General features: G+C 43.1%; 1 protein-coding gene across 1 annotated transcript in view; it reads right to left on the bottom strand.

Moving 5' to 3' along the window:
• Positions 1–2,160: 2,160 nt before the first annotated feature.
• The window catches only part of LOC128516590 (transmembrane protein 41A-A-like), a 14,170-nt gene continuing 3,276 nt past the window's right edge, over positions 2,161–13,054 (bottom strand). Inside the window, exons 4-5 of the mRNA XM_053490571.1 lie at positions 2,697–2,835; positions 2,161–2,405 (exon numbers count right to left, since the gene is read on the bottom strand). Coding sequence (XP_053346546.1) covers positions 2,200–2,405; positions 2,697–2,835 — 345 coding nt within the window. The 3' untranslated portion in view covers positions 2,161–2,199. The remainder of the gene's footprint in view (positions 2,406–2,696; positions 2,836–13,054) is intronic.

Below are 13,054 nucleotides of genomic sequence, written 5' to 3'. Positions count from 1 at the left end.
GAGACCATTCATGTGTGGGGTTGCTTCTCATCCAAGGGAGGGGGCTCACTCACAATTTTGCCCAAAAACACAGCCATGAATAAAGAATGGTACTAAAACACCCTACAACAGCAACTTCTTCCAACAATCCAACAACAGTTTGGTGAAGAACAATGTATTTTCCAGCGTGATGGAGCACCGTGCAATAAGGCAAAAGTGATAACTAAGTGGCTCGGGGACCAAAACGTTGAAATTTTGGGTCCATGGCCTGGAAACTCCCCAGATCTTAATCCATTGAGAACTTGTGGTCAATCCTCAAGAGGCAGGCGGACAAACAAAAACCCACTAATTCTGACAAACTCCAAGAAGTGATTATAAAAGAATGGGTTGCTATCAGTCAGGATTTGGCCCATAAGTTGATTGAGAGCCCAGTCGAATTGCAGAGGTCCTGAAAAAGAAAAGCCCAACACTGCAAATACTGACTCTTTGCATAAATGTCATGTAATTGTCGATAAAAGCCTTTGAAACGTATGAAGTGCTTGTAATTATATTTCAGTACATCACAGAAACAACTGAAACAAAGATCTAAAAGCAGTTTAGCAGCAAACTTTGTGAAAACTAATATGTGTCATTCTCAAAACTTTTGGCCACGACTGATTTTATCTTTATTGTGATCAAATAAGGTCATGCATACAGAAGCGGCTGTGAACGTGAAACGAGTTTTTAAAAAGTGGCAGAACAGTTTCTTCCCATACCCGACCCATTCCCCAGATCTTACACCGCCCGCGGGGGAACTTGTGGGGAACACTAAAGGAGAGTGTGTTCCCCTGTGAAGATCCGCTGCCATTACGTCTGCAGCGACCTTTGATCCGGGTTGAGAATCTGCGTGAACGATATGAACACTGTCTACAGTGAGGCGGAGCACACACACTTACAACACTTACATTACACACACCATAGTAAATTACTACGCTAGTAGTGAGTGTGTGTATGTGTTACTTTCTATTAGGAGAAATAAACACACAAATGACAACGAGATAATATATTTCGCCTATTAATTTTAGTACTGTATATTTTAGCACATACTGCATTAAATTACGAGTATAATAAGTCCTACTCACGTGACAGACTTCATAAACATTAATGAAATATTGGCATATTAAACACATTATTTGATGCATTTATTTTGATCTTATCTCTCTGAACCTAAATAATAACAATGTGTTGATGCAATCATTTTCATGTACATCTATACATTTATATTTATATTGTTTATTTTGTAATAAAATTAGTTTTGTTATTTTTCAAAATCTTGTCATTTTTCATATATAAAGATGTTAAAACTGTGAATAACTTATTTATTTACAATATTTATTTACTGTAAACGTTTTTGTATTACATGATAAACTACTGCAGCATAAATGTGCCACAAAAAGAATTTTATATGACAATCTTTCATAAATGGTTTTGATGGCTGTCATATGGCTGGAGCTTATTATAGCAATGATGTCATATCTGATAAAGATGATAATAATAATAATAATAATAATAAGCATATACATTTGTGTTGTATTATAATACTTCAAGGTGACCATATGTGGGTGCGGGGGGCATTTAGTACTTAACACACCTGATTATCCTCACTGCACTGTCTGTGTACGACCCTGCTACGACTTCACTCAGTACTCGTGCTTGTTTATGGTCGGTGTGTGTGTGTATGTGTGTGTGTGTGCTGATCGACCGGCCCACCTGTTTATTACGTTAATAAACCTGCAGATGTCCCCAGTTTCTCAAACTCTGACACAGAGAGACAACACCCTGATCATGTGACCTAACAACCTGTAAGCTCTACATCTGTAGAAACGATCAACAACACAAAGGGTTAATGTTACTCCTGAGCCTTACTCTCAGACTTTTAATCTCATCTTCATGACTTCACCTATAATTAAATTAACAAACAAACAAACAAATATATATGAATAAATAAAGAAATATAAAATTCTTCATTCAACGTATTTAAAAGGATTTTATTGCAGGTTTATTCTTTTGGTCCATTTAAGAGGTAATCACATGAAATAAAAACAACCACACACACACACTATACACTGGGTATAACATTAACACTGGGTATCAGTTATACCCCGGTAAACCAGTCACAGGATCAGGAACGCCAAACCCCCTCCCCCCCCCCTCCCCTTGCCCACACACAGGTTAAGTGCATCAGCAATCTATGTGTTCTGGGTGCGTGTACGCTGTATGTGTGTGTGTGTTTCCATAGCGACGGATGAGGGCAGAGGGCAGCAGGGCAGCACAGGCGATGAGCAGCAGCTTCAGCACCACGCTCCAGGACAGCACGTCATCCAGAGACGTCAGATCAGACAGGACCACGCCCGTCTGTACACACACCAGGTTATACGGCATCAGACCTGCACACACACACACACACACACACACACACACCAGGTTATACGGCATCAGACCTGCGCACACACACACACACACACACACACACACCAGGTTATACGGCATCAGACCTGCACACACACACACACACACACACACACACACACATACACCAGGTTATACGGCATCAGACCTGCACACACACACACACACACCAGGTTATACGGCATCAGACCTGCGCACGCACACACACACACACACACACACACACACACACACACACACACACACATGAATTAGGGTGTGTGAGGTACCGATGAGAACGGAGAGTGAGAAGTGTGAGAGCGGGATGTTGAAGATCGGAGAACTCATGTTGAAGAACCAGTTTGGACTCATGGGGAACAAACGCAGGAACAACAGGAAGAAGAACAAACTGCTGCGGTTCTCCTCCACCTACACACACACACACACACACACACAAACACACACACGGTAAGTCTAAAAAAAATGAGCTATTTAAAATTTCCAAAGCACTGAGGGGTAGCTCAGTGGTTAAGGCATTGGACTACGGTCTGGAAGATCCCAGGTTCAAACCCCACAACCACCAAATTGCCACTGTCGGCCCTAAATCCTCATCTGCTCAGATGTGTAATGAGATAAAAATGTAAGTCGCTCTGGATAAGAGTGTTTGCCAAATGATGTAATGTAGATGTAGTTGATGTTTAGTAGATTTGCACGCTGCCTGGCTATGAGAGAGTGTGAAAGGGTTGGTCCGTCACACTGCGCTCTCAGTTCAGGTATTTTTCCCACCCACACCTGGAACCAGGTTCTGTATATTTTAGCATTGCAGTGTTAAACTGAGACAACAGATACATGTGACTGTATTTATTCCAGTTGGTGCGGCTGACATTTAAATATTCACCCCCCAGAAGCAATCAAATAGTGCCTAGGTTACCCACCGGCCAAACCACCCACATGCTCTCCAGCAGGGCAGCAGCTCGAGCTATTATTTAAAACTGTTTTTATTTTGTAATTCAAGTTTTAATTGTTTTCATTTGGTACATGACAACAAATCAATACTGCTTGCAAGGCCAGAATATTACAGTGACTGAAGTTAACAGAAGTAGATGTACAGATAAATAAAGAGAGAAAAATTACAATGGCAATAATAACAATGAAAAGCCATAATTATTGTGTTACATGAAAAGACAGCGTCACAAAAATCTTCCCAAACTGGAATACCCACAGGGGCCCCTGCTTTGTTCTTATTATGTAGTTTGCAAAGCAAATGTTCGTACGAAGCTGTCCTGGTCATTATGTTGACCCATTCTTTTAACTCTGGGGTTTTGGGAGTTTTCCAGTGCTTCAAAATGACTCTAGCCGTCACAGAGACCCCCACAATAATCACTGCAAACTCTTCCTTTGTAGTAATTGGCATCTGCTCCCTGTCTCCTAATAGACACAACCTTGGTAATAATGGTATTGTTGTTCCAAGCCCTTTGCTCAAGATATTTAAAGTTTGGTGCCATAAAGGCTGAATAATTGAACAATCCCAGATACAATGAATAAAAGTACCTCTATCTTTTTGACATTTCCAACAAACATCATTATTTGTCAAACCCATTCTGTTAAGTCTAAGAGGTGTCAAATAAAACCTATGTAAGATTTTGTACTGTGTAAATTGTCCTCTAGCTTCTCTTACATATTTGCCAGTGTTTGACACAATTCTTTTCCACTCTTCAAGCCCAAATTCAGTCCCAAGTTCCTTTTCCCATATCGTCTTTAAATTGATGCAGTCATTGCTGAGCACCTGGTTGGTCATCCTGTAAAATACGGAGGCTTTTTGTTGGGGAAATTCCAAGATATTGTTTCTGTCCGTGTGCTGAATTTTTGTGGAAAAACACTATTCCTAATTTGAAGATATTTTCAGTAGTTATCTTTTCCCTTTAAATTATATTTCTGTACAAGATTATTATAAGACATAATTACACCCTGTTCAAACAAGTCTATAACAGTACACAAACCATTCATGTGCCATTTCTTTCAATATATGAGTGATTTCCCAATACAAATAGCAGAAGAGAAGAGTATGGTTGTTTACATTGTGATAATTTATGCATCTTGTGAATCTTCGCCCAGACCTCTCTCGAGTGCTTCATGATAGGATTTATGGTTATTTCTATACACTGAGACAGGTGCTCGATAGGACTATATGGCCGTGACGAGGCTTTTTCAATAATAACCCAGTCTAATTGAGTATTATTATTCCAATGCTTGGCCAATTTTGCCATTTTAAAAGATATCTGATAGAGCCAAGGGTCTGGTAATCCCAACCCTCCTTTATCACGGGTTGCACATAGTTTGCTAAACTTTATCCTAGGCCTTCTCCCGTTCCAAAGGAAATGTTTAACCATCATATCATATTGGTTAAAAATCAGCTCTGGTATTGTAAGTGGGAGCATCATCAGCACATAATTAATTTGCAGCGAAACCACCATCTTAATTATATTTACTTTTCCCCATAAAGTTAGCTGAATTTTCCCCCATTTATCCAAGTTATTTTTAATGTTTTGTAAAAGTGGTGCTAAATTTAGCGTAGGAATCTCTTCTAACTCCCTGCATATTTTAATACCCAGATATTTAATTCCTCTTGGGATCCATCTAAAGCCAAATTTAGTTACCATATTTCGGATATAGGCGTAGCTTCCGACTTTGTCCAATTAATTTTATATCCAGACACTTTGGAGTAGGATTGGACAGTTTCCATTAAGTGAGGTAAGGACTTATCTGGGTCTTTGACCATGGCCAAAATGTCATCAGCATATACAAATAATTTGTGCTCTTTGTCACCTCCCTGTACGCCTGAAATATTTGCATTAGCCCTAACAGCTATGGCCAATGGTTCTAGTGTGATATTGAACAACAGTGGCGATAGCGGGCACCCCTGTCTTGTCCCCCTGGTGAGTTCGAAAGATGGAGAAACTTTACCATTGGTTATCACACATGCCTTAGGTGTCTTATATAATGTTTGAACCCACTTTATGAAACCAGGCCCGAACCCAAAATTTGATAAAGTCGTGAACAAAACTTCCCAGTGAACCCGATCGAACGCCTTCTCTGAGTCCAGTGAGACGGCAACAATTGGGTCAGTTTTTTCTCTATTTAACCAAATTAGATGTAGTAACCTTCTCATGTCATGTAATGAACTGTTTATCATAAATCCAACTTGATCAGGGTTTATAATGTTGGATAAAACCTTTTCTAACCGTAACGCAAGAATTTTGCTAAGGATCTTGCAGTCTACATTAATCAAACTTATTGGCCGAAAATTTGAGGGTTCCGTTGGTTCCCTATCTTTCTTAGGAATCACCGATATTAGAGCGTCATTAAAAGAAGAGGGAAGAGATTCACTAGTATATGCCTCATTATATACTTCTGTTAAAGTGGGTGCAAGTAAATCTATATACTGTTTATAATATTCAACCGGGAGCCCATCTAACCCTGCTGACTTTCCATTCCTCATGAAAATCAAGATGGCGCCGGTGAGGTCGGCTGCCGTCACGACTGCTCCGACCACCTTTTCTTTGTTTTTGTTCTTTAAGTTAGTTTACAGCGTTTTAAAACCGGCAAAATTACCACCATGGGGTACATTAGTTATGATAGAGACACTCTTGTTTCTATTGGTATACAATGTACTCACAATTCGATGTTTTTAACTCCGGATCCGAGCTGGCCGAGTGAGATCCTGAGGGACAACAAAGGACGCGACGCGAAGCGGCGGCCCCGAGGGAAACGAGCCGGCGTCAGGAACAGGCTGAGAGCCCGTGCACACCGCACACCTCTGCCTAGCATCCTGCTCGCCAATGTCCAGTCACTGGAGAACAAGCTCGATGACCTCAGGGCCAGGATAAAGTTCCAGAGAGACATTCGGGACTGCAACCTCCTCTGCTTCACCGAGACATGGCTGAACCCAGCGGTGCCGGACCACGCCATCCAGCCGGCCGAGTTCTTCTCGGTTCACCGCATGGACAGGACGCGGGACTCGGGGAAGTCAAGGGGAGGCGGCGTGTGTTTAATGGTGAACAGCAGCTGGTGCAACAGCGCGAGTGTTGTTCCTCTTACACGCTCCTGCACACCAAACCTGGAACTACTGTCCATCATGTGTCGTCCTTTTTACCTTTCTCGGGAGTTTACATCGGTCATAATCAGCGCCGTTTATATTCCACCACAAGCGGACACGGACACTGCCTTATGCGAGCTGCATGAGGCACTCACACAACAACAAACACAACACCGGGACGCTGCGCTTTATGTGGCGGGGGACTTTAATAGTGCCAACCACAAACGCGCAGCGCCGAACTTTTATCAGCACATCACCTGCCCCACCAGGGGCGAAAGGACACTGGACCACTGTTACACTACAGTCAAGGACGGCTACAAGGCACAATCTTGTCCACCGTTTGGTAAGTCCCACTGTTACACTACAGTCAAGGACGGCTACAAGGCACAATCTTGTCCACCGTTTGGTAAATCCGACCACGCCGCCATCTTCCTCATGCCAAAATACAAACAAAGGCTGAAACAGGAAGTTCCGGTTCAGAGGGAGGTCGCGCGCTGGACGGACCAATCGGTGGCCGCGTTACAGGACGCACTCGATGACGTAGACTGGGACATGTTCAGAAACAGCTCCGACGATTACGTCAGCGTGTTTACGGAAGCGGTTGTGGGATTCATCGGGAAACTAGCGGACGATACCGTAGAAAAAAAGACTATTAAAACGTTTCCCAACCAGAAGCCGTGGGTGGATAAAACCATCCGCGACGCTCTGAAATCTCGCACCGCTGCCTACAACACGGGACTCGCGTCGGGGGACATGGAACCATACAAGGCTGCGTCATACAGCGTCCGGAAGGCGGTGAAAGAGGCGAAGCAGCGCTACGGGAGGAAACTAGAGTCACAACTCCAACAGAGTGACTCTAGGAGCCTGTGGCAGGGATTAAGGTCAATAATGGATTATAAAGCACCAACATCCGGTATGATAAACGCAGACGTGTCTCTGGCAGACGAGCTGAACACTTTCTATGCTCGCTTCGAGGCTGCAGCTAAAGACGCTAGCAATGCTAATGCTAGCGGCGCTAACGGCTGCAGACAGGAAGTCACTGCCAGCACCGGAAGCGCGTTCATCATCACCGAGCATGACGTGAGGAGAGCCTTCAAGAGAGTGAACACCAGGAAAGCAGCAGGACCAGACTGCATCTCAGGCCGCATTCTCAGAGCCTGCGCAGACCAGCTAGCACCTGTGTTCACTGAGATATTCAACATCTCTTTATCTCAGTCGGTGATCCCCACATGCTTCAAAGAATCCATCATTGTTCCTATCCCAAAGAAACCTCATCCTGCTTCCCTCAATGACTATCGCCCTGTAGCCCTCACCTCAGTAGTGATGAAGTGCTTTGAACGCCTGGTCAGAGACTTCATCATCTCTTCACTACCAGACACACTCGACCCACTACAGTTCGCTTATCGTCCAAACCGTTCCACGGACGATGCAATCTCTCATCTCCTCCATACATCTCTCACTCACCTGGACACTTGGAGGGGGAATTATGTGAAAATGCTCTTCATCGACTACAGTTCTGCATTTAATACCATAATTCCCTCCACACTTACCAATAAGCTGGAGCACCTGGGACTCAGCTCATCAATGTGTCAGTGGATCTCCAATTTTCTGACTGGCAGACCACAGGCAGTAAGGATGGGCGGACATGTCTCAGCCTCCCTCACTCTCAGCACTGGAGCCCCCCAGGGTTGTGTTCTGAGCCCCCTGCTGTACTCTCTGTACACCCACGACTGCGTGGCCACTACCAGCTCCACCACCATCATCAAGTTTGCTGACGACACTGTTGTGGTGGGCCTGATCACGAACAACGATGAGACGGCCTACCTGGAGGAGGTTGGAAATCTGGAGAACTGGTGCCAGAGAAACAATCTCCTCCTGACCGTCAGTAAGACAAAGTAGCTGATAGTGGACTTCAGTACAAAGCAGGTGAGGAACTACCAGACCCCCGTCATCAACAGGAGCCCAGTGGAGAGAGTGGACCGCTTCAGATACCTCGGTGTTCACATCACGCAGGACCTGGCATGGTCCTGTCACATCAACACCGTGGTAAAAAAGGCCCGGCAGCGTCTCTACCACCTCAGACGCTTGAGAGACTTTAGACTGCCCTCCAAGGTGCTCAGGAATTTCTACTCCTGCACCATAGAGAGCATCCTGACGGGAAATATCACGACCTGGTTCGGGAACAGCACCATGCAGGACAGACGAGCTCTACAGAGGGTGGTGCGATCAGCTGAGCGCATCATCCGCATCGAGCTCCCTGACCTGCACTCGATCTACAGCAAGCGGTGCTTGACCAAGGCCAGGAAGATCGTGAAGGACCTCAGCCACCCCAATAACGGACTGTTTACTCTGTTGCGGTCTGGGAAGCGATTCCGCTCCTTGAAGGCCAACACAGAGAGACTAAGGAGGAGCTTCTTCCCGCAGGCGATAAGGTCTCTCAACCACAACCACGAACTAACACAATCTTTTCATAATTGATCAAATCTATCAATCTTTTTACATCCATGGACACTATGGACAATTACACGCTCACCTTCCTTCATATCTACACTACATTTTGTACATCTACATCCTGGACCATTGCACAAAGACACTTTAATAACTTTGCACACCTACCTTCACAACTACACTACATGTTTACGTTTACATCCTGGACCAGTGCACAAAGACACTTTAATAACCTCTGCACAAAGACACTTTCTTCTATGCATATTTGCACACCCAGTACAGTATATTTCATTTTGTACAGTATATTTCTATTTTTATGCACATCATATTTCTATGTACAGTATATTTCTATTTTTATGCATATCATATTTCTATTTTTATTTTTAGTTCCATTTTTTTTCTAGCACATTTCTATTTTTATTTTTAGTTCTATTTTTTCCTAGTTTAATTTAATTTTTTTATTTAATTTCTATCGTATTCTTTTATTTATATTTATTTCTTATTTGTAAACTTTAATTCTCTTTTAGGGTCAATAGCAGTCGTATAATACATTTCACTACATTTCGTACTGTGTATGTTTGTGTATGTGACAAATAAAATTTTAATTTGAATTTGATTTGATAGATACAGCTTTTCTGACTTCAAGTTCTGTTATCGGGCCCTCTAACATATTCACCTCCTCTGGGGACAATTTAGGCATTTTGAGTTTGGAGAAAAAACTGTTAAATTCTTCTTGTTTAGGACTAATATCAGCTGTGTATAAATCTTTGTAAAACTTCTGTAAAACATAATTTATTTTCTTAGCTGATGTTACTACTCCGTTTCCTTTCTTAATAGCTGATATCAAATTACATGTATTTTTTTTGCTTCAGCTGTCTAGCAAGCAGTTTCCCAGTTTTCTCCCCTTCCTTATAGAAAGTCGTTCCCAATCTGAATAGAGCATATTCCACCTATTTATTATAAATCTCCTGAAGTTCAAATTTGAGTTTACAAATATCTTGATATAGTTGATTTGAGAAACATTGGGATAATTGTTTTTCATAATTCTTAATTTTGTTGTCTAATTCCTGTATTCTGACCCGATCCTCCCTTTTCCTTTTAAAAGCAAAACCAATTATCTTCCCTCTCACGTAAGCCTTAGATGCCCCCCATTCAGTTGCCCTTCTATCAGTACTACCTGTATTAATTTCGAAGAAGGACTTTAAATCTTCTTTTAACGACAAACTAAAGGCCTTGTGTGACAGCAGTGAGGTGTTTAATCTCCATCTGCCTTTTCGCTCTTTCTCACAGTCAGTGTTGCCAACTCGTCAGTAAGGAAAGTAGCTATTGGCTGTCGTAGAAGTCGCTAGAAGTCGCTAGATGATTGCGTCATCACGTAATTTGCATAATGCACGCTGCACAGTGTGAAAAAGCAGCTTTACATGCTTCTCCAACGTGATCACATGCCAGCATAGAACAGTGTTCAGCGATAACTAATGCCATGGTGGCTTCAGCTTTTTTTGAAGAGTCTTTTTTTTTTTTCCATAAATGGCAGTTTGTTTTGTGTGAAACTATTGTAAGACTTTGCCTTTTGTGTATGTTTCTGAGTTGACAAAAAAGTGAGTGTTTCTGAGTGTTTTTTATATATTGCAAAGTTTGGCATAAAAATCAGTTTTGCAATACAGGCAGTATGCCCGTGTATTATCTCCAATAAAAGGCTTCAACCATCCGTTGAATTTAGGATTTGATTCCCACTCCTTTCTGAATTTCTGCGAGTATAGTTTTGACTGAGACATGATGAACTAGCGAGCTATATGTTTACGCTAAAGTCACAGAGAAGCACACACACAGTGGGTGAGGTAAGTAATGAGGCTGTTTGAGTCAAATGCAGCGATTTATTCTTGTGCAGCAATTTATTTTAGACAAAGAACATTTTTTAATATGCATTGGAACAGGATATTTTTAATTTACATCCCGCTTACAAAGCCAGGGCGGGATCACTTAACGGCGGATTCGCGCATGGGCAATTCATTTGCAGTCGAAACTCGTAGAAGTGAGCATCTCCTGCTGTAACTGCAGCTGGGGGTGGGGGGGGGACTCCTGCGAGAGGACAGGCCTGTCTGTGAGTGCTTTGGGACGGGGGAGGGGCCGGCGGCGGTAGCTGCTGTGGCAAGTTGAGAAGAGTCAGTACAGACACATCAGAGTCTCCAAAAGTCTCCAGTAACACAAGAAAAAGTAACCAGATTTGTTGCTAGTCGCTTTTTTAAAAAACTGTCGCTAGAGGGATTTGAAAAGTCGCTAAATATAGCGACAAAGTCGCTAAGTTGGCAACACTGCTCACAGTTAATATCAATGCCTAATTTCACGGCAGCGTGATCTGATAAAGCAATAGCATTTATGTTACAGTGTGTTACATGCTTTGTCATGGTGTTTGAGATCAAAAACATATCAATTCTGGAGTGGGATTTATGACAATGAGAATAAAAGGTGTATTCCCTCTTACGTGGGTTCACAAGACGCCAAATATCCACTAAGTTCAAGTTCAAGTCGGCTTTATTGTCACTTCAACCATATACAGTTAGTACACAGTGAAACAAAACAACGTTCCTCCAGTGCTACATGTAACATAAACTTACAACATAAATTAACAGAGAAGCTAAACTAGCTAACTAAGAGGCCTAGTTAGCTGGCTAGCAGAGACAAGACAGAGAGACCTAACATAGATTACAACATAAATTAACAAAAACCAACTAAAGACTAACTAACTAAAAGACTAAAAGACTATATACAGGTTTTACAGACAACAGACAACATAAAGTGCACGTGCAAATGTGCAAACGAGCAACAACAAAGTGACAGTGCGACAACGACGACATATCAGAACATAAAATATGGTGTTGAGGTAGTAAAACATAGCAGCAAGAATTGAGATTTGTGCAAAAAGTAATGAATATTGTGCAGAAGAGATAAACAGTGAGGCATTTACAGATGTGTGTACGATAGTTTGGTGGTGTAGGTCAGTGTGTCTGCGCTTGTGTTGATTAGTCAGTCCAGTCTCAATGTTTTGATGTAGTGATGTAGTTGAGTTAAGCTGAGTGATAATGTTTGTGTGTGTGTGTGTGTGTGTGTGTGTTTATCAGTTCAGTCCCTTTTTGTTGAGGAGACGGATGGCTTGTGGAAAAAAGCTGTTGCACAGTCTGGATGTGTGCTTCGGTACCTTTTTCCAGATGGCAGGAGTGTGAAGTGTGTGTGAGAGGGGTGTGTCCGATCAGCCACAATGCTGGTGGCTTTGCGGATGCAGCGTGTGGTGTGGATGTCTTCAATGGAGGGAAGAGAGACCCCGATGATCTTCTCCGCTGTCCTTACTATCCGCTGTAGGGTTTTGCGGTCCGAAATGGCACAATTCCCAAACCAGACAGTGATGCAGCCGCTCAGGATGCTCTCGATAGTCCCTCTATAGAAGGTGATCAGGATCGGTGGTGGAAGCTGGGCCTTTCTCAGTCTTCTCAGAAAGAAGAGACGCTGTTGGGCTTTCTTGTGTAGGGAGCTGGTGTTGAGGGACCAGTTGAGGTCCTTCTCCAGGTGGACACCCAGGAATTTGGTGTTTTTCGACAATCTCCACAGAGGAGCCGTTGATGCTCAGCAGAGTATGGTCGCCTCGTGTCCTCCTGAAGTCAACAACCATCTCTTTTGTCTTGTCAACATTCAGAGACAGGTTGTTGTTGTTCCAGTCCGTTAGCCTCTGCACTTACTCTCTGTACGTTGACTCGTCGTTCTTGCTAATGAGACCCACCACGGTCGTGTCATCAGCGAACTTAATGATGTGATTTGAACTGTGTGTTGCTACACAGTCGTGAGTCAGCAGTGTGAACAGCAGGGGACTGAGCACACAGCCTTGTGGGGCCCCAGTGCTCAGTGTGGTGGTGCTGGAGGTGCAGTTCCCGATCCGTACTGACTGAGGCCTTCTGGTCAGAAAGTCTAGGATCCAGTTGCAGAGGGAGGTGTTCAGGCCCAACAGGCTCAGCTTCCTGATCAGTTGTTGGGGGATGATAGTGTTGAATGCTGAGCTGAAGTCTATGTACAGCATTTGAACGTATGCGTCCTTCTTGTCCAAGTGTGTGAGGG

Source organism: Clarias gariepinus, unplaced genomic scaffold (genome assembly GCF_024256425.1).
Source record: "Clarias gariepinus isolate MV-2021 ecotype Netherlands unplaced genomic scaffold, CGAR_prim_01v2 scaffold_29, whole genome shotgun sequence".
NCBI classification, from domain to species: domain Eukaryota; kingdom Metazoa; phylum Chordata; class Actinopteri; order Siluriformes; family Clariidae; genus Clarias; species Clarias gariepinus.
The sequence above is the reverse complement of the archived record's forward strand: the minus strand, read 5'-3'. Positions and strand labels throughout refer to the sequence as shown.